A 20012-nucleotide genomic window follows, 5' to 3' on the forward strand; every position below is an offset into this window, starting at 1 on the left:
CTGCTTAGTGTGTTATGAATTAGACCCATACAGGACATAACCACAGCATGCGTTTTGCACCCATAGTTGTACCACTAAATTTAGAAAGATACAAATACAGCAGTTTAGAATAGAAAACCTTTATTCACCCCTAAGTGGGGAAATTGCAGTTTCTTGACACAGCTCTGAACAAACTTTCCACAAAAATGTCATATTGATATGAAGGAATGCTAAAATTACAGAAACTAACTAACAAATATTTTAACAGACTGTTGTTTTTTTCCATGCAAACTCGCCACTTGTCAAACTCAAGGCCCGCGGTACAATTGTATGTGCACGATATTTCCGTCCAGCGTCCAGCGCCCCCTCCCAACTTTATTGACAAACTCATCAGTTTCCCGATGGCCGTTCGGGAGCAACTTCTGAGCTCCATCAGTCCATACGGTTAACTGATGAAAGCTCAAACCACGAGCATTGGAGCACTAAATACTACATACTTCATTATGTTAACATAGTTTTTTGCACACAGATGTAGAAGCGTTGTATCAGTTTGCTCGAACAGCAAAAAACAAATTACTAAAACTTACTAAAATATAAATGACATAAACAATGGGAGCAAGTCATTTACACAACGAGCAGCTCTCATCACTTTATTATCAGAATGGATAATTTGAAAGGCTGAATGAAAGGTCTGAAGTGAAATGATAGCACAGAAATTACTTCAGCCTGACACAGTGTCCCATAAACTGACCGTGGCCTCATTAGGGGATCTATACATGATGGGCTGCCTTGTGTATCATAAGGGATCGATGATTACAACAAGTCACCTTTATTGATTTGAAAACCCCTCTTTGAGCATTTGTGTCTTTGCTCCTCTTCATCTGATGTGTCTTCTTGTTCAGGACCATACTTAACATTGTCCTTATCCTCAGACACGTTGTCCTCAATGTCACTTTGGTTGCTGTATTCACTATCTCTTTGTGGAATGGGGGATGAAATATGACCCCAAAGATGACACAAGACATATCAATGTAGTTTGAGAAAAGTTGTGTTGCCACGGCCACAACCTAAAACATTTTTCATGATACATGGACACATGCAACCACCAAAATTTTTGGTGGGTCATATTTGACCTACAATACCACAGATATCATTTTTATTTTTAGAGATTTTCATAAATTACTAAAATGGTGAAAATTCTTTTGTTGTGTTTAAATAATTGTGCAAATTTTATTGAATTTTGTTAACCTCATAACCTGAGATTAGATAAAACTTTGCACCCTCATTGTTATGTCTGAATAGCCAATGGTGAAAATAACACCATGTAGTACTGGAGTAACTATAAGAATATGGCTACATCTGAAACTTACGAAACAATCAGGCAATAACACTGACCACAAAATATACTTTAATATTTTACTTGACATAATGCAAACAGAGGTGGAAAATGTTGAAAATGTATTAAATCTATCATGCTGTCTACTTTTTACTTATTGTCTGTCAGTTCTGAATGTCCTCAGGGACATCTTCAGCTCAGGACATGCTGCCTGCTATAGAACATGTTCTGTTAAACTCTCCTTTTCCCATTTACTGTGACAGTACCTTGTTTCAGATGCTGAACCTTTTGTACAACATGTCACACTACAACCCTCAAGTAGTCCTATTTCTCCTTCCTTGATTGGATGGCTGTGCTTGTTCCTCATCATTAACTGACCACTCATCTTGACACTTAGCTATTTCTCTGCATCACACACTTGTCAGACACTTTGTTGCTCCCTCCCTCACTCATGTTCTCCCTCTCACATCTCCAGCTCCACTCCAACTCTGACAAAGGCGATGGCTCCGTGCGCTATATCCTATCTGGTGAGGGGGCAGGATCTATCTTCATCATTGACGAGGCAACAGGTGACATCCGTGCTACCAAGAGTCTGGACCGCGAGAAGAAGTCACAGTATGTCCTACACGCTAGGGCCATTGACCGGAGGACAAACTACTCTCTGGAAGCAGAGTCAGAGTTCATCATTAAGGTCCAGGATGTAAATGACAACGCTCCAGAATTCCCCAATGGACCATTTTCAGCCACTGTGCCTGAGATGTCTGATGTTGGTAAGAAACATTTCACATGTCTTTTATTTAGCAGGAGCACACAGCGGTAGTTAATCATCTGGATAATGGCTCTTTCAGTAATTGAGATAAGATAATCCTTTAATTTATCCTAGAGTGATGCTACTTAAGCCGCACTGCATTAGCCGGGAAGTCAGACCAATTCCCCCTTCTTTTTAGGCGCATAGTTGGTTGGGAACCCCTATATTTGGTTGGTTGTGGCTCAGTAGGTAGAGCAAGTTGTTCATGAACCAGAGGGTTAGCGGTTCAATCCCTGGAATGTGCCACATGATGAATTGTCCTTGAGCAAGACACTGAGCCCCCAGTTGCTAGCAGTGTGTGCGAATGAGTGGATGCATCTGTGACTGTAAAAGCACTTTAGGCACCGATATGTAGAGAGGTGCTTTATAAAAACAAGACCATTTAGCATTTTTATTGGTTACTGATCAATGTTGCCAGATGGGAAAAGAAGAATAGAATACGATAGTTGGGGTCAAAATACCTTAAAATGATCGTATTTCGATCACAACTATCGTATGTACTACTTCTGCATCACTGTGTTGTTATATTTCCAGGGAGGTGCAGGTCAGCTATGGCTTAGGGTCTGTGCAGGTCTGTGTATGCTCTGCTCTGTAGCCATTATGTGTCCAGTTGCCGAAGAAGCCTAAACTGCCATTAAACACACCCACCCATTCAGGCAATTGCACAACCACTGCCTCTATCTTTAGCTATAAAAATAAAAGCATCTGAACTACACACTGCATGCAGAACTGTCTCAACAGGAGAAACTGATTTCAGTCCAACATCATGTTTATTATTTTTTAAGGTTGTCACGTGCCAGTGCAGTTGCACTAACAAACATGAGCTGTACGCTGTTAATGTGATTAGCAGGGATGAGGAGTCAACCAGGTATGAGCTGATCATGCATGAGCAGACATTGGTGTCAACAATGTGTGGCCCTTTCGTATAGGCCCTAAATCATATAAATAGGATAATTATCATATATCTGGCAACACTGGTACTGATAATGCAAAGATGTGCCAGGCCGAGCAAATTGACACGGTGGACTTTAGGCAGTGATTGACAGAATAGTAACAATGTAGTCATATGCATGATCTGAGCAACGTAGAGCTAAATTTGCTTACATCAAAGTGGCTGCTGTCAGGGAAGTGAGCTGTTTAGAGCTCGTTGTCACGTCACTTGTCAAAGATATTGACAAGATATTGAACAAACAATTACTGGAGATTACGGCTTGTCAGGAATGTCAAGCTATGACTATCTTCTTGGGTGCAAAGGTTATTTCACTGGTCGAAACACACCCCATAGTGAAATCCTAAACACTATTCTGATAAGGACTGAGTCTAGCTAGAAATTAAAACCTTGGAATAATTAAACCCTTGAACGTCTAAATGAAGTAGCCCCAAATTCAGTTAGCAAAAGCTGTACTGTAAAGCTAAAATGGGCTCCAAAGATCGAAGACATTTTGGTGAAAGACATTAAATCTATTTGTGCCTCGAAATATTAAGCAACTTCTGTACTGATAGCACACAAACTAACACTAGCAGTGGTGCTGCCTGCTTTGGGGAGTCAGTATGAGTTTGATATAAAAATTTTAAAATATAGTACTTTGCCTAATGAACCAAACACAAACCCTGCCTAATATTCTGCTGGATGTGTGGACTGTAGCACATCTGAAGGGGTTTGTGGTATATGTAACCAGAAATTTTAAATCCAATGAGTTGTGACTTTGCATCTCTGTGTTTCAGACTTGATCCAACACATCCTGTTTTCATGCCACCACTGTCAGTTGACAGTAGGTACTCACTGCCACTTATGGCAAGCACTGCTCCAGCCTTGCTGTTCCAATGATGCTCTAACTCATAAGAATCAGCTCCTTATCAGAATTTCAGATCTTTGTCCCTGCTCAGTTATCCTGTATTGACCTAGATAATTGCACATTCATTTACTGCCTAATATATCCCAGATCAGTTTTATTACTAAGTGGTCAAAAGGTCTACCCTGATGCCCCAAGCTGATACTGTGCAGAGAGCAAAGTCCTGGGCATTTTTTCATGCTAGCTTTGAAACAAGGCTGTTTCAAAGCCAGGAAGTTTATCATCTATCATCTTGTCTGTCATCAGTGAAAACCTTACAGCAGGTCTAAACCATATATAAAGTACAGTACAGTTAACTGAATTTATTTGTTGCATTTGTTTTTTGAAGACTTGCCAGTCAAGTCACTTGTCACATTGCTTATGTATAAGTTTTTCAATTTCCCCGTACCATAGTGGTCCAACGTTTCTTTCTACAATTAATCTCGATTCTTAAATACAGACAAAGAACGTGGAAAACTGACACAGTGTCAGACAATGTGTTATTCTTTTAAGTCTCAGTTAGCTTGTATCTGAAAAATGTCTTTCAAAATCATTTGCTCACTGGTTATTGTAAAACAAATCAAAGCTTAAATCCAATTTCTCTCTATTTGCTCTTTATCCCTTATCTAATTCTGCTCCCATGATTTATCCCTTCTGAACCTTACAAGGCCATCCTGTCCCATTCATTCATTGTCCTCCTGACCTTCACATGGTTCTATTACTACCTACTACCTACCTTGGAAATTTTTTCTCCCCCACTCACTGTTTTGCCGTTGTGGCTGTAGTTGAAGGGGAGCAATAGACATTGTAGAAATACAATGTAAATGCTACATCAACAGCCTGCAGTGATTGTTATTTGATTAAGAGAAGCAGCTTTTTCTCAGTTTAGATTCTTGGAAATTATAAGCTCTACATCAGGCTGTATGTCAGACTGAGAAGATTAACTGTGAGGAATAACAGAGTACATTCAGAATCCTACTTCAGAAGTATTATTAGCCAAAAGTCTACTCACAGAAAAATTATGGCATACTTTACTAATGATCCACTTATCATTTATAAATGAAATATTTAGAAACACATATAATATTTACTATTATATATTATTATGTAGTAATAGTTACAAAGTTCGACAGAAAAATAACATTTTATGAGATTGCAGATGTTTCTTCTTTCATTTTATATCAAGTCTACAGTTGGAATGAATGCTTGGGTTTTGTATCACTTGGTGTTCTCTGTGTTTGTATTGTTTTTCTGTGGAGAAGATAACTGAGCCTTTAAATCTCCTTGGTAAAGTCTTTACAAGGGGTAGATAATCCTCACTATATCACTTTACACAAAACAGTTATTTTACTAACAGCCAATAATGGGCTTATAACTACCATGAAATACAGTAATAATACATGTAAATCATAACATGTATGAATGTATGTTTAAGTAGTTTGTTAGTGTGTTTACATACACTTGTAAATACTTAAATAGTTACTTCATAAATGATAAACTGTATCATGTGTGTGAATAAAGTGTGATTTTTGTGTTATAAAGGTGTTTATTATGAATATAAGCACTTATAATTGCATTTACAAACTTGATGTGGAAATGATGCTCTAGTATAAGTTATTAATTACATATTCATTAATACTTCATAATGGGGAATTATTATAAAGGATTATCAATTATCATTATTATTAATTTCTGTACTTTTGTTTCAAATAGTTTTTCCTTAATGCTGCATTTTATACAATATATTGCAGTTGCTGCAGGAAAGGATGATGTAGAACCTGAACAACTGATGCAACATGGTTACCTCATAATTTCATTACATTCAGTATACAAAATATAACATAGTAAATGGGTTTATCATAGGCTTCCTCAGAGGATCATGTGTCTATGAGTTACGCAGACATTTTTCCTCAGACCGCAGACATTTAAAAAAAAAAATGAAGAAAGAACAAAATAAAATAAGATAATACAAAATATTTAATTAGTAAGAAAATGTGTTACACTGCCCAGTACCCTTAATTTAGCTCTTCATAACATTGTATGCTATCTTTGCTCTGAGACTAATGTGCTGCAGGTCTACCATGATGAATGAGATGGACGCTACCCTTGGCATCTCCAGTCTGCTGCTACACGTTCAGGCTAATGGGCTCTGGCTCTCTTTAAGAGCACTTTAAACACGCTGGGCCTAACTACAGCTCTCAATACAAATGCAGGGAAGTTAAATGTCAAATTTACATGGAGACAATATTCTTCAGAGTTGATGAAGAAAATATATTATATATGGCTAGATTATCCTTTGAATCTGAGAATCATCTGAGTAAAGAATTAGGCAGTAGGGCCAGAGATGTTTAAACCTGTAGTTGATTTAATGAAACACAGATTTATTTTTTTTTTATCAATGAGTTACAGGTTCTTATTGATTAATGTTAACAGAGGTTAGGATTTATTTGTTTGCATATGTAATAAACCACATGTCATCATATTCATCAACAGATGGTGTCTGCTGGCATGGAAATAGCGCAGTACATATCACATTTATTTCTCAAGCTAGAATAGATAGAATAGAATCATTACCCATATTGTGTGAACAGCCATCACTTGTTATCTGTGTAGTTCTGTCTAACCAGTGGAAAGCAACTGTTAATTGAACGGTCCAAAGGATAGTCCGTGTGTTGTTCTGCTGTTCGTATCTGTACGAAGAGCTGAGGGTTTAATGCAGCTGGCCTGTCTGTCCTAAATTTTGTTGTTGTTAAATAGCATCCTTGACAGCAACTGTGATTTGTTCAGTTATGCTAGATTCCTACAGCTGTCATTTTAACAGTATTATTAATAGTTATAGTTTAGAGGAAGTGTGTGTGTGTATGAATAGTATCTTGTGTTACCTTTTTGGCTAGATCAACTTCTTAAGAATTTGCTGTTAAGCCTATTGACTTTAACATGGCTGTTATGTTATTTAATTTGATCATTTGATAATTGTAAAGCTACCCCAAATTCCCTATTAGAAGCCATATGTCCATATCTATGATCTGTCCATCTGTGTGTCAGTTACTGGACTTAGCTAATAACTATCTGATCACTGTTTATGTCGTCCTTTCTCTGTGCAGGTACATCAGTTTTCCAGGTGACAGCGTCAGACGCAGATGACCCGACCTATGGTAACAGCGCCAAGATAGTTTATAGCATCCTCGAGGGACAACCATACTTCTCTGTTGATGCTAAGACAGGTAACATGGTCTCTGTGGTTAATTTAAAAGAGTTTTACTGCTGCCCAGGGAAAGTTCAAATGGAAAGGGAACTAGGGATCACCATGCACAAGATTCCAGATTTTGTTAATGGTGCAGGTGGTGACTCCCTATATGAACTGCTTTCAGCTTTGAAGTTAGATTATTAATAGGTAGGTGTCACAGGTGGGAGAGTGGGTGCAAAATGCAAATCCACCTGGTTCATTATTTTTTGCTGAAAGAGCAGCTGCACTGCAGGTTGTTAACTATGTTTAGTTCAAGGATTTTCGGGAATTCCTACTGGCATTATTAGTCTTTTTCCCAGGAAGGCACAAATACCATGCCAAGCATACAGTACCAATGATTCTGTTTATTTTACCAGTTATTCCAACTAGACTCTATCTTAACATTTGCAAACTGTTCCACCATGAAGGTGAAACAATGGTAATGGTGGAGAAGGCTTCTGGTCGGATAAAAACTAGCCATGTGAAATAGTGGCTGGAGACTTCATTTAGATCAGTGGCTGAGAGAGAAAAAAAGAAGCTTTTATTTTAAAATGGCCTTATTTCGTATGTTCACCATTCACAGTAAATGCTGGCGTCAAATGTTGTCTGTGTATATCACAGACTGTATATAATATGGACAATGGGTCTCCATTTCCTTGCATTGGCCAAACTGACTAGTTCCCTACAGATATGGGCATAACCTTCTTGTGAGTTTGACTTTGGAGTGTGAGTTTGGAGCCAGAGTTTGTGCAGTAGGGTCCCAGAGTGGAGCCACACGGAGAAGCATTAACACACTAAACTCACTAGCATTTTTGTTTAATTAAGACTGCACTCTGCTCTACCTCCACCAGTTAGAAAGAACTTGTGGATTATACACTGTACTTTTTTTTCCAACTCTCATGGTCCACAAAGCAGTTGGCATGGCAATTTGTAGTTAGTCATGATGTCACATTCTGTTTCTATGGTGTCATTAATTAAAATGAAACATATCAGAAAAATTACACTTGAGTATGCATCAGCATTATATTAACTACGTACATGTATTTTAGTTTTTGTTTCAACTTTCATGGCATAATATCACAGTAGCTTGAACTTTTTACATTTTCCATAAATTTTACCTGAATGTCCAATATCCCTAATTATTTGTGAGTAGTGTATAAAAAGAAACTTAGAAACTCGACAGTTGAAGATATTTCAGCTACTTAATAACCTCAGCTAATGCAGACGAGTTACATTTTGCTCAAATCATTACTGCTAACCTTATTTTAGCTAGTTTGTGTGTTGATATAAAGGCACCAGCCTTTTGACTGGATTTAGCTTAGGTTAAGTTAGTTTTAGGTGATTTCAGTTATGATAAATACTAAATAAAAAATGGTAACGTTAAGAGCTTTACTAAGAATGCTATTGTAACTACGCCAAAACAACAACATCTACACGCTTATCTGACAGCTCTCCAGGACGTAACTTAAGAAGTAACTTAATGTATTACTTCATCAAAAAACACAGGATAAATTAATGTTACCTGACACTAAATGTGAACCACAACACCAGGTTTCAGTGCCTGGATATCAGTTGTTTCTTAGTAATGCCGCGACCCATTTACTAATATTTTCTTCGGCAGATATCTGTAAAAAAAATATATATCTCCGACTGCTTTCAAATCTGTTGGGACAATAGCTCTTCACCTTTTTTTAAAAAAAAAATAATAATTACAATTTAGACAGAATTAAGGCCTATGATTCAAACTAATGTGGCTAATCTCCATGTTCAACTGTCACTTTTTGCCAGTCAGTGGCTGATGTGGTGGAGACTTTTTTTTCTGCCTTGTGCCATAGCTTATTGTACAGTTTATAAACATAAAATCTTGACATAATGTCAATTCATGTCACACAGTGTGCTTTCTCTGCATAAATGTAGCTGACCATTTCTGTAGGTAGGCATCATTATTTGCATACCATAATCAGTCACTGTAACATTATTGCCATGACGAGGAGCAGTGCACACATTCCACTTCTACTCATCTCAAATCTAATGATATGCTGTGTACCCTTACAGGACCATGAAGGATTTAATATACACAAAGAAATGTAATGAGAAGGAATCATGGCATGTCTTAATCAAAGATGACATCTCAATCTTTTCATACACTGCCACGTTTTCAATAATACAGCAGCACTTTAATTTTACTTTGGAAGAATGATTTGCTACACAGCAGTGAACTGGTGCATTGTAAATCAAATAGCTGCTGCGCTTGACAACATGTCAGAGCAAAATTCAGAAAAGAGGCTGTGTATGAAAAAATAGGCTCTTTGTCCTGGTGCCACCAACCCCTCCGTTCCCTTTTTATTTCATCCAAACAAAAGCTTTCCATGAAACGTTGCTCTGTCCATTAAAGATGCAAGCGAGAAGGCCTTACAGAGACAGAATTTCAAAGTGCCTACAGTGATAGTGCTTCTCAAAGCATATTCAACTCAATATGAATGTCCTTAATGCTTAAATAGCTACACATTGTACACATGGTATATTATTTTCCCATATATAGGCTACCAAGGGTAAGTCTTGTGTGTATTTTACTACAATAATATCAGCTCATATAGCTAGAAGAATAGAAAATATAATCAGTGATCAATATTATTTGGTATTCCAGTATGGTAAGGTTGGCAAATATGCAATCATTTGAATTCAAACCATTCTTCAGAGACTAGGAGCAGCAGAGCAAAACTGATCACAGCATCAATTGGAAAGGGTTTGCAGTCATCAACTCTGAATCATCAGGCTTTCATGTTGCCTTATTGCACATTGCTGAAGTCCAAAAGCAACTCCTGTGTGATCCTCCACACAACACGGGTTACAGACAGTTTGCACATGGCACACAGACTGAAGTATATACCAGGCTGAACCATTCACAGCTGAAGTGTAGAAGGATGTCCAAACTAACAGACCCAAAGGGCTAAGCTGTCCAAATGAAAATTAAATGGCAGACAGTGTGTCTGTCACAAAGGCAGATACCAACAGACAAAAGCTGGCAAGCTAATGTGAATTTGTAATTTTTAAATTAATTTGCCCATATTTACCTGGCACAATGCCCATTTCTGCACTCAAGCCTGCAACATTGACATTTTAGTAAGGACTCCTGCTATTAAGGGTAAAACTACTCAGACAATACTATCATAATTTTTCAGACTGTGTCCTTTTCTGAGCAGATTTTATACTCAATGTACCACTGTCATGGTAGTCTATCCACCCTCTTGACTTGAGGAAGCGAGTACTATATGCTCATCTAGCCTGATTTACAGGTAACGACCTGTTTATACACAAACAAATTCTGCTTGACCATGGTTTTTACCCTTTCACCATTCCATCTCCCTCCTCACTCACCCTCCGTGAGGGAGGAGCAGAAGCTGGTCATTATCTTGGCTATCTTGGTTCAGAGGATTGCATCTCATTTAGACTGATGTTTAAGTAGTGTTTAAGAGGCTAAGGAAGCCAATCACACTGGTGAGATGTCTATTTCCAAACCCCCTTTTTTACTATTATTTTACAAAATTACAACAATCTTTGGATGATTTGCCTGCTGATAACAATTGCATTGCACTAGTCATGTCTGGAAGAGAAAAAAACGGAATGACCTTTTCTAAGTTTGCAGAACAAATGAATGACCTGATTGTGATTACTTTCTTATTTGAGTAAAACAAGGGCATCAAAAAACAATTCAGTCAAGAAAACAAAAAAATAAAAGAAACAGAGGGTTGCACACTGCTTACATGGTGAGATTAGAGGAGAGGTTGTTACTGCTGCTACTTCTGGAGCCAGAGGAGAAATTAGAATAATTTTAAATCTAGAGTCATTCCACTCCAGAAATGTTATTTCAGCAAGAAGGGGCATAATGAGTACAACATCAGCAGGATGCAGGTTTAACCATAAATCATGTATGAAGTGCTGGAAATCAATGCCTTGTCCATGTGATTAGCTCCAAGGATAGTATAAGTATAGTATACATTAAGCACACATTATTTTAACATCATTGCACAACGGTCTTTTTAGATGTTTGTAAAAGTGTCTGGGGTGCAGTCAGTTCAGTAACATGTAACTGTTAAGTCAGTGACTCACATTTGTTTGATAATTACAAGATCATTATGTAATTAATCATATGTCTTAGTTATCCAATATAGTATACAGTGAGTTAATGTTGAGTGGGTGTTGCTGGTTTAAGCCAACGACAGTCAGCAGATCTGTTTACATCACTGTCTCTGATGGGCTAAATACAACTAAATAGCATTTATGTGTAGGACAGGTGGCCGTTCATATTAAAACCTTGCCCACGGCAACTTTAAAACACACAGCACCTGCTCTTCATCTCGATCAGTGTGATTAGGACAATGGATTCTCCTTTATGCTGCATACAGGAAATTGATTCTAGGTGTCTGTCATGCACTCAGCAGCCAGCATATCTCGGACGCTAGCAGATGAATGCTGATAGCTTGTTTAACGGTTGCAGGGCATATCAGCTGGCTGACAGGTGAACTTAGTGGTACAGGCAGGTTGAAGCCCAACACAGCTTGTTGGCTGGGATTCAACAAAGCATTCTCAGCTCTACAAACACACTTTGGGACAATACACAAATTGTTGATGTGAGAAGTGGGTTCCATTCAACATAAAAATCTAATTTCTCTCTTTCTCTCTCTCTCTTTCTCTTGGACATAGAATGAGGGGCAACCAACAAACTCTGAGCAGAAGTGGCTCTTTAGTGTATGCATGTTCCTGATCATGCAATATTCTCAACTTAATCATTTTAGGCTTTAGACTTCGTTGTCCCCTTTCAGTGACAGTGGTGCGAAGAATTCTTCTTCGCACCACTGTCTCCATTCCACAAAGACCACCAGAGTACACTGGACACATAGCAAAACACATAAGAGACACACACTCAAAGGCAGACAAAACCGTATTTAACATTTAGCCCAGTCCATGCTGACCCTTTTAGCAAGGCCTTTTGTTAAGGGCAGCTATGGCAGCAGGTATCAGGCGAGTCCTTCTGCACCTCAGTGCTCAATATCTTCTCCCTGAAGGGAGTGGGGTGTGTTTAGTGGATGTGTGAGGTTCTGTTCTATTGTGGTTGCAATGTATGTAATGGCCCTTTTATTGAGATCTGATTTGGTGTGGGGACACCGATTATCTTGGAAGATGTGTTGGTTATGCCTGTATTTCAAATACTGGTAAATGGTCTTGCTTTTAGATGGAGATGGAGGTGGTTATTCTTACACTGAGTGAAGTGTGAGATGGTGTTGTGATTGTCCAGGACAGAGTTGTTATCTGTGAGCAGAGCCAATGTGACTGTGTCGTCTGAGTATTCAAGAATCTTGAACTATAGCCTGTGTTAAGAATTTAATGAAATGTTGTATTTACTGAAAATGTGATTGGGACTCGAAATACCGTTACTAAATATTAAATTAGCAGAATTCGATTTAATTTAAACCCAGAGGAAAAACAACGTCTCGTGTGTGTAGGGTCCGTTGCATGTTAAGCAGACAAGAGAGATTGACATTTACTTCCACAGCAGATTTTCTCCAAATGTGGATCCAAAAGAACCAAAGTGTGGAGAACATGTAGCAGCAAAAAGAAATGAGATGCAGATTACATAAAGAGACTTTCCTTGTTTGATAAGGAACTGGCATAATATTATGACACACAGCTGTAGTCCTGCAGTAGGTATCTCTGGAGAAATAACATTCAGTCTTTATTATCCATTGGGAATAATCTATCAGCATAACATTATGATTTGATAACATTGTCTAGGTGTCTCTTTTTGTCTCCAAAACATTTGTGACTCATCAGAGAATGGACATGGGACTTTTGAGGGTGTCCCGTGTCTGGCGACAGAATGTTATAGGCGATTTAGAATTCAATCAAGTTGATGCAGAAGCTATGTTGACAGCGCAGACCACACCCAGACTGATGTTCACCTCCCCAGATATGTAACTATGTACCACGTCAATGCAGACTGCAAGAGCTGCGATTGGTCTGCTTGGTAGTAGCGTGTATTTCTGATTGCTTGTCCATCTCCGCAATTTTAGAATTGAATGTTTTGGATCAATAAAGATGGAGCACATCAACTAAAGGTTAACTGGAGAGGTTCACAGATACAAACATTTGTATGGGCTTGTCTTTGGTAAAATGGCAGCAAAAGTTTCAGTCACCATTGTTGAAAGTGAAGCAGGAAGTACATACTAAAAGCGAGACTACACAAGTATAAATGGCTAGCACCAGCACAAGCTATTGCATAAGTTACATCTATATCCCACACTACACTAAAAGAGACTTTAGTCTGGGCCTTTGGGTTCTATGGATTGAGGGGAGGGGCCACAGATAGTTGATCAGTTTGGTATCTAGTGAATTTGGAGGCCAGGTAAACACCTTATGTTGTTCTTAGTGTTTGTTGAGTTGTTCCTGTGTGTGTGTCTGTGTCTGTCCTGCTGGGGATGGCTGCTGCCATCATCAAGGAGTGTCATTGTTATGGGGCTGGAGTGCCTGGTCTAGTCTAGGTGGGTGCTACATGTCCACATGAATGCCAACTCCAAAAGTTTTCTAGCAAAACAATGCATTCTCACAAGATGGGGATGTTATTCACTTTTTCTGCCAATGGTTTTAATGTTGTGGCTGATCAGTGTATATCAGTGCATCCCTGATGCAGAGAAGTGATTGTCATCTGTGTATTGTATGTGTCATGCACTTTTCTGACCTACATGAATGCTATCTTTGTGATTACTTAATTAGCGGATACATAAAGGAAAACTACTAGCAGGTCCAGAGGCTCAATGTGTCTCAGTTTTATATAGAACAAAATAAAACCCTGCAAAAATATTGTTGTCATAAGATGCACCTAACACCCTTTCTTTCTCTTTCTTATCTGTGTCATGCTGATATTATGCAGTAATTTCCTTTCTGTGCAGCTCTCTGGCGGCCTTGGAAAGGAGGTGCCGGCTCTGTGCCGTCATGCTTGCATGAGCATGTGAATTATCAGGAGAGGGAAAAGGATGGCTAACCTTGGCCAGTATGAGAGAGAAGCACAGGATGAAAGCCAAACATTCAGACTGACAAAACGTTTTTGTGTGTCAAAACAGCTATGGGTGTGTATACCGTGTGTGCATGTGGATGGAGTGGTGTGTGTGTCTCTTCTTTTCTACATTTTCTTTACCATTCCTATCTCAAATTTGCTTTCCTTCTTCTACTCTTACAAATAAATAAATAGATATTGTGTCAATCCAAGAGAAATCAAAGATGTATTTCTTTAGGATTAAATTTGATCAAGAATTTGGACCATCAATACTTTTTTCATGCTCCCAAAGTGTGTGAGAGAGAGATCTATGCCAACCTTTAAGCATACCTCCAAGAACATCGGGAACACCAAAGGCTGATTGTTAAACAGTGTAGCCATCATCAAAACGTCCTAAGAGACAGCTTTTCCACAGAGACAGCTATTGACAGCGTCTCTATAAACACATTAACCTCGAGAAGAGGCAAGTGACTGCAGAGATGGAGACAGGAAGACAAACAGGGAAAGATAAAACAAAATCTTCAGTTTGTCACCTTTGAATCATGAGGCTAAACACCTCAATGACACAGCAATATATTAGTGGGCATTTCTGTAGCAAAAGGTATAATTATTTTTTGTTTAATATTTAAATTTTCCTGATCATTTTGTGCAGGCCATGGTGGCCATTTATGAGTATTTCGCAACTGTAGGCTGATGGTAACATTTCTGCTGTGGGTCCAAGACAAACCACAGCAAAGCAGTGCATATTTTATTATAAATGTTGCGCAATATTATTTCACGTATCATCACAATACACAGGCGGACAATAGGCTTTGGGCTGCTAATTGGGGTTCAGTTGTCTATACATTCAACTTCAATGAAATCACCTGTTCTATGCTGCTCTTTCTCCACCATCACTGGTACCTTGTGACGTTATGTGATTCAGGATTTAAAGCCCTATGTCTGTGTTGGGCGTGGCATTTACATCAGCTATACCAACACCCAATGAACACATAAATGAATCAGTAAATAAAATCCAGTCCATTGTCCCTCCTTTTGATCTTGCTTTTTGAATGGGTCTCCTAGGGATCCCGTGCTTCCTCGAAAAATATATCACAGAGATGCCAACTGACACAGGACTAGGATTAGGACAGGGCCTCTGTGTAAAGTTCACTTTACATGGTCAGTACACACAGGATAAGATCACAGACAAGCTCTGCAATTATTATACATTTCTAGAAGTTATACTAAGTAATATCAGTGATGGAATCTTACAGGCTGTTGCAATGAATGAGGCGCATGGCATCATATTTGGATGTATTATTAGATTTTTTTTTTATTTTTTGCATTTGTCATATCTGTAAAGACAGACTGGATTGACATTCTGGTTGCTTGTGATTTCTAACTAAAGCTGTCAAAATGTGTAATGGGGTAGAAGTTACAATATTAGCACTGACATGTAGTGCAGTGGAAGCATAAAGTACATCATAACCAGGAAAAATGTAAGTAGATTTGAGCAATACACAGGATTTGCCTATCCATCCAAATGTCACAGACACAGTGGTCATTTCTAATACACTTGACATCTCCAAGTAATGATAATCATTTCTGGATACGTCTCTGAACAATACTGAAATTTCCTGAAAGATTTTCAAATTGGTTGCAAGATTATAAGACAACACGGAAAAAGAGGAAGAAGAAGCCCTCCACTCCTGTTAAATAGCTTCTTCCAGCATAAAAATGCAAAAAAGCAAAAGTCGCTGCACTTCAGTGGCATTTGCAGTCACCTGATCTGAATAGAGCTGACGCCTTTGGAATGCAGCAGAACAGAATAGAATGCTGCTGACAAATCTGCAGAAATTACTTGATACAGTCATGTCAACATGAAGCCCAATCTCAAAGGATTGCTTCCAACATCTTTTGGAATCCATCATATGACATACTAATGGTCTTTTAACACCAAAGGGAGGTGCTATCCATTATTAGGATGATGTAGCTGGTAAACAGTAAGTGCACTACATAATAAAACTAGTGTTACATGCTGTATACCTTGTCTGCAGTATGTGTGGTATAGAAAACATGAAAGCTTTATGATGACAATTACTTCTACTTGTTTTACTTTTTTCACTTAAGTGTTACAATGTGAATATAGAAATGTTGAAAGATAAATGTATCTTTGGTCTGATACTATGATTTAAATAGAAGCACAGATGATCCACTGGAATCTTCAAAGCAGCAACATCAGTTGAGCCCTAATATGTATGCTTAGCTTAGCTTTCCTACCCTTACTTTCTGATTCCTCCCTGTCTCTCTGATCTAGAGCACAGAAAAAAAAATCCTTTAATCTGCCCTCCCTTCCTTACTCTCATGTGTCTATGTGTGAGGGATTAGAGTGAAAAATAAGACGAGGGCATGTGGAAGAATGGTAATGGTTATGCTCTTATATTGGTACTCAAAGCACTCTACAGTGACACACCTACCCATTTTTCCACAGGCCCACACACATGCCATGCACAGGGAGCAATAGTGTCTTGCCCACAATAACATTTATTGGGAAATATTATTAACCGATTGTGTTCCTGCTGACCTTTTGCTGATGGAGGCAAGTTTTGTGTGATTTTCTCTGAAGGACTGAATCTGGGATTAGGCTGCAGTCTGGCACGAGGCATCCCAATAAGACCCTTCAAATCTAATTCAATAAAGGCAGAAAAAAATGGATTCCAACAGGCTAGGAGTGTTGTCCCAGGCCCAGGAGAGTTAATCTTGGCTTCCATTCCAGTAACCCCAGAGGTAGAATTTCTTCAACTCTCTTGCTTTTTCACTCTCTCACACCAGTCCCATCCAGTCACTTTCAAACACTCTCTGCTTCCCCTTGTCCTCTATCTCGTCCTCACACATCCGCTGCTCTCTCTGCTTCTCTTTGGCAGTCTACAATGTATATGTCTCTCTCCTGGTTCAATCTCTGTGATACAGGTGCATAATGTGCTGCCTGTCCTGTCCAGCCTGCACCTTGTCTCTCTGCTCAGTCTAAAGGGGCTGATAAGGCCAGATGGCTCTGTGCTTTGTAAGCCTTTGAAGCGAGTAATGCAGCGGAGCAGAGCCTTCAGGCTAAACACTGTCTGCTTCTCATGTGGGAGAGGTGTGCATCTCTCTTCTCTCTCTCTTCTGTGTGTGTGTGTGTGTGTGTGTGTGTGTGTGTGTGTGTGTGTGTGTGTGTGTGTGTGTGTGAGCCACTTTTGGTTCAGACCTTCTAAGTGTGAACATTTTGCAAAGTGAGGTCATTCTGACCAGTGTTTAGTGCTTCAAGCTGCTGCTTTGGGCTTTACTTTTGTTAAGCAGTGTATATAATCTTTCAGGAAATTTCATATTTCAGCAATGAAATGACCTCAGATAAAAACATGCCAGTTTCATGAGATTAGCTGGGGCTTTTGTTTGATACTATATTTTATTTGCAGTAAGTACACAAGGAAAACTTTCAGAAATTAAAAGATTTTAGGCTATAAAAGAAAAACATATAGACACATTTACTTAATTATTTTCAATTCTATTTGTTCAGCCAATAAAACTGATGATTTTTCAGAATCCAGAGCCTGACATGGCTAGTGTGTCTCAGTAACCATAGAACCAGGTGGTTAGCCATTTCGATCGCATGGTATATGGATCACATGTACACATGTATAGTCAGTGAGAAAGTCACTTAACCCACGTTGGTCCCAGTGCTTGGCTGTGTGAATATCAGTGCACTCATGTGAACGAATGGGTAGATGTGTCACGTGCCTGTAATGTTCTTCGAGGTACAAAATACAGGATATTTAAATGATGATGAATAAGTTGGAGCAAAATCTGTACTGACACTTTAACAAAAGCAGAATGGATCAAGGACACCCGACTATGTAACAGATACAGCAGTGCAGTTCTCCTTAATTTTCTTTAAGTTAACCTGTTTTCACTACTAACTTGCTCCTTTAAGTTGTTTTAACTAACTTCTGTGATTATTTTATTATGATTAGACCTACACCATTGTTGCTGTGGTTGTAGAGCATGTGTTTTTTGAATAATATAGATTTGATTGTTTGAAAGCATTCACTTCTACCGCGTTTTTGTGTGACATCATTGACTAGTCTGTGTTGACTGAACATTCACCACATGAATAATAATTATTATTATTAGTCGACATTTAAAAAGTTGTTTTGTTGTATTTATCCAGCAACTCAACGAGACAGAGAATTACAGTAATGCACACCAACTCAACAGCAAACTAAACCCAATTCAATCACAATGTTAACATTTCTGAATTCCTCAGTTCTCATTTCACCACTCAGTGTGAATCGGTCCTTGGTTTGTGCTAAGTAGTGCGAATATAAAAAACAAGAATAGAATAAGCATAATAAAATAAAGTAAAATAAAATAAAATAATGGCCGTAACGTTGACCACGCTTATTTAACAACAACCTGTTCATGTGTGTTGCATGTAGCTTATAAACCCCACTAAATCACAATGTAAACATCATTCACCCCACCCCAACCCCCGTAAATTACTAGCAAATTTGACTGCACATTCAACTGGAAGGACAAATATACACATCATGCTAAATCACATTAAAATGTTGTTCCATCCTGAGTCCATCAACACACACAGGAAGTGAACACAGATCCTCACAGATCCATGAGTGTTAACAGGTGTAGAATAGAACCTATAAACATGAACTCCCATTCCCTGTGGCCAAATAATATTTATAATATATTTTTTATATATATACTGGAACCAAACACTCTTCTGCAAAATTTACCATGTGCCCTCACTCATGCTTCAGTCAGAATGCTGACTAAGGAGCTCAGCGTCTTTTTCCTGAATGCAGCTGCAGCAGTCGTTGCAGGATTACTTCCTTAGGATAATGCGCCATTGTCTTTTTGATCACTGCTTTTGACACCAGTTCTCATTTGAATATCCTGGAATTTATATATAATATTTCTCTTGTGTAAAGAGAGCTATGACATTTTAAGCATCTTAGAGCTAAGAGCCACTATCTATGTGAGTCCATACTGCAATATTATTTAAATGAGTAATTGTTCTATTATATAATATATAATATAATGATGTACTGAATAATTAAATCACATTTATATAGTCACTGACAAATTAATCCAGCCACTCAAAGTGACCCAGTTGGAAATGTTTTGTGCTGGTGGCAGAGGACTCCATCTTTTCAGCATGGCAGTCTCATTTAGCTTATAATAAAGTAATGTATCGACTGCACCATCAAATTAGGATTGTAAGTATCACATGGATAAAAATCATAACTCTAAATGTGTTTGCCAATTGTTAATTATATATTTCATATCTAATCTATCAGTCACAATCGCCCAAACTGGCCTACGTTACTGTGACGTCACAATGTTAACTGGAGGCAAAACAGAGGGAAGCTTGAGGCAAACATGTCGTCTTGCTGTATTTTTTGGTGCCAAAACCAAAAAATCAAAAACACTAACTTGGCGTTTTATCACATACCAGCCACTGCCAGTCGTAGACAACTTTGGTTTGGCGATTAAAAGAAAGAATTGGAGTGAGACAATAAACAATGTGAAAACTTCTTATCAGATCAGATCAGATCAGATCATGATAACATTATTGGTTAGAATCAATCGTGACTGAATTTACATTATGTTAATTCTTATTTAGGGAAATTTTTGTTGCATATTATTGCTAATGCTAACCGCGAACTAGCGCAAAATTACTTCAGGGGTGTCCAAGTAGAAGTTGCATTTGCTACGTTTCCCTCCACAGTGGTTCCACTTACTTC

General features: G+C 38.4%; 1 protein-coding gene across 1 annotated transcript in view; it reads left to right on the forward strand.

Annotated features, from left to right (window-relative positions):
• LOC125011350 (cadherin-18-like) overlaps nt 1-20012 on the forward strand; it is a 113602-nt gene that overhangs the window by 60258 nt on the left and 33332 nt on the right. The window contains exons 4-5 of the mRNA XM_047590521.1: nt 1791-2085; nt 7060-7179. Of these exons, the coding sequence (XP_047446477.1) occupies nt 1791-2085; nt 7060-7179 (415 nt within the window). The remainder of the gene's footprint in view (nt 1-1790; nt 2086-7059; nt 7180-20012) is intronic.

Source organism: Mugil cephalus, chromosome 7 (genome assembly GCF_022458985.1).
Source record: "Mugil cephalus isolate CIBA_MC_2020 chromosome 7, CIBA_Mcephalus_1.1, whole genome shotgun sequence".
Lineage (NCBI taxonomy): Eukaryota > Metazoa > Chordata > Actinopteri > Mugiliformes > Mugilidae > Mugil > Mugil cephalus.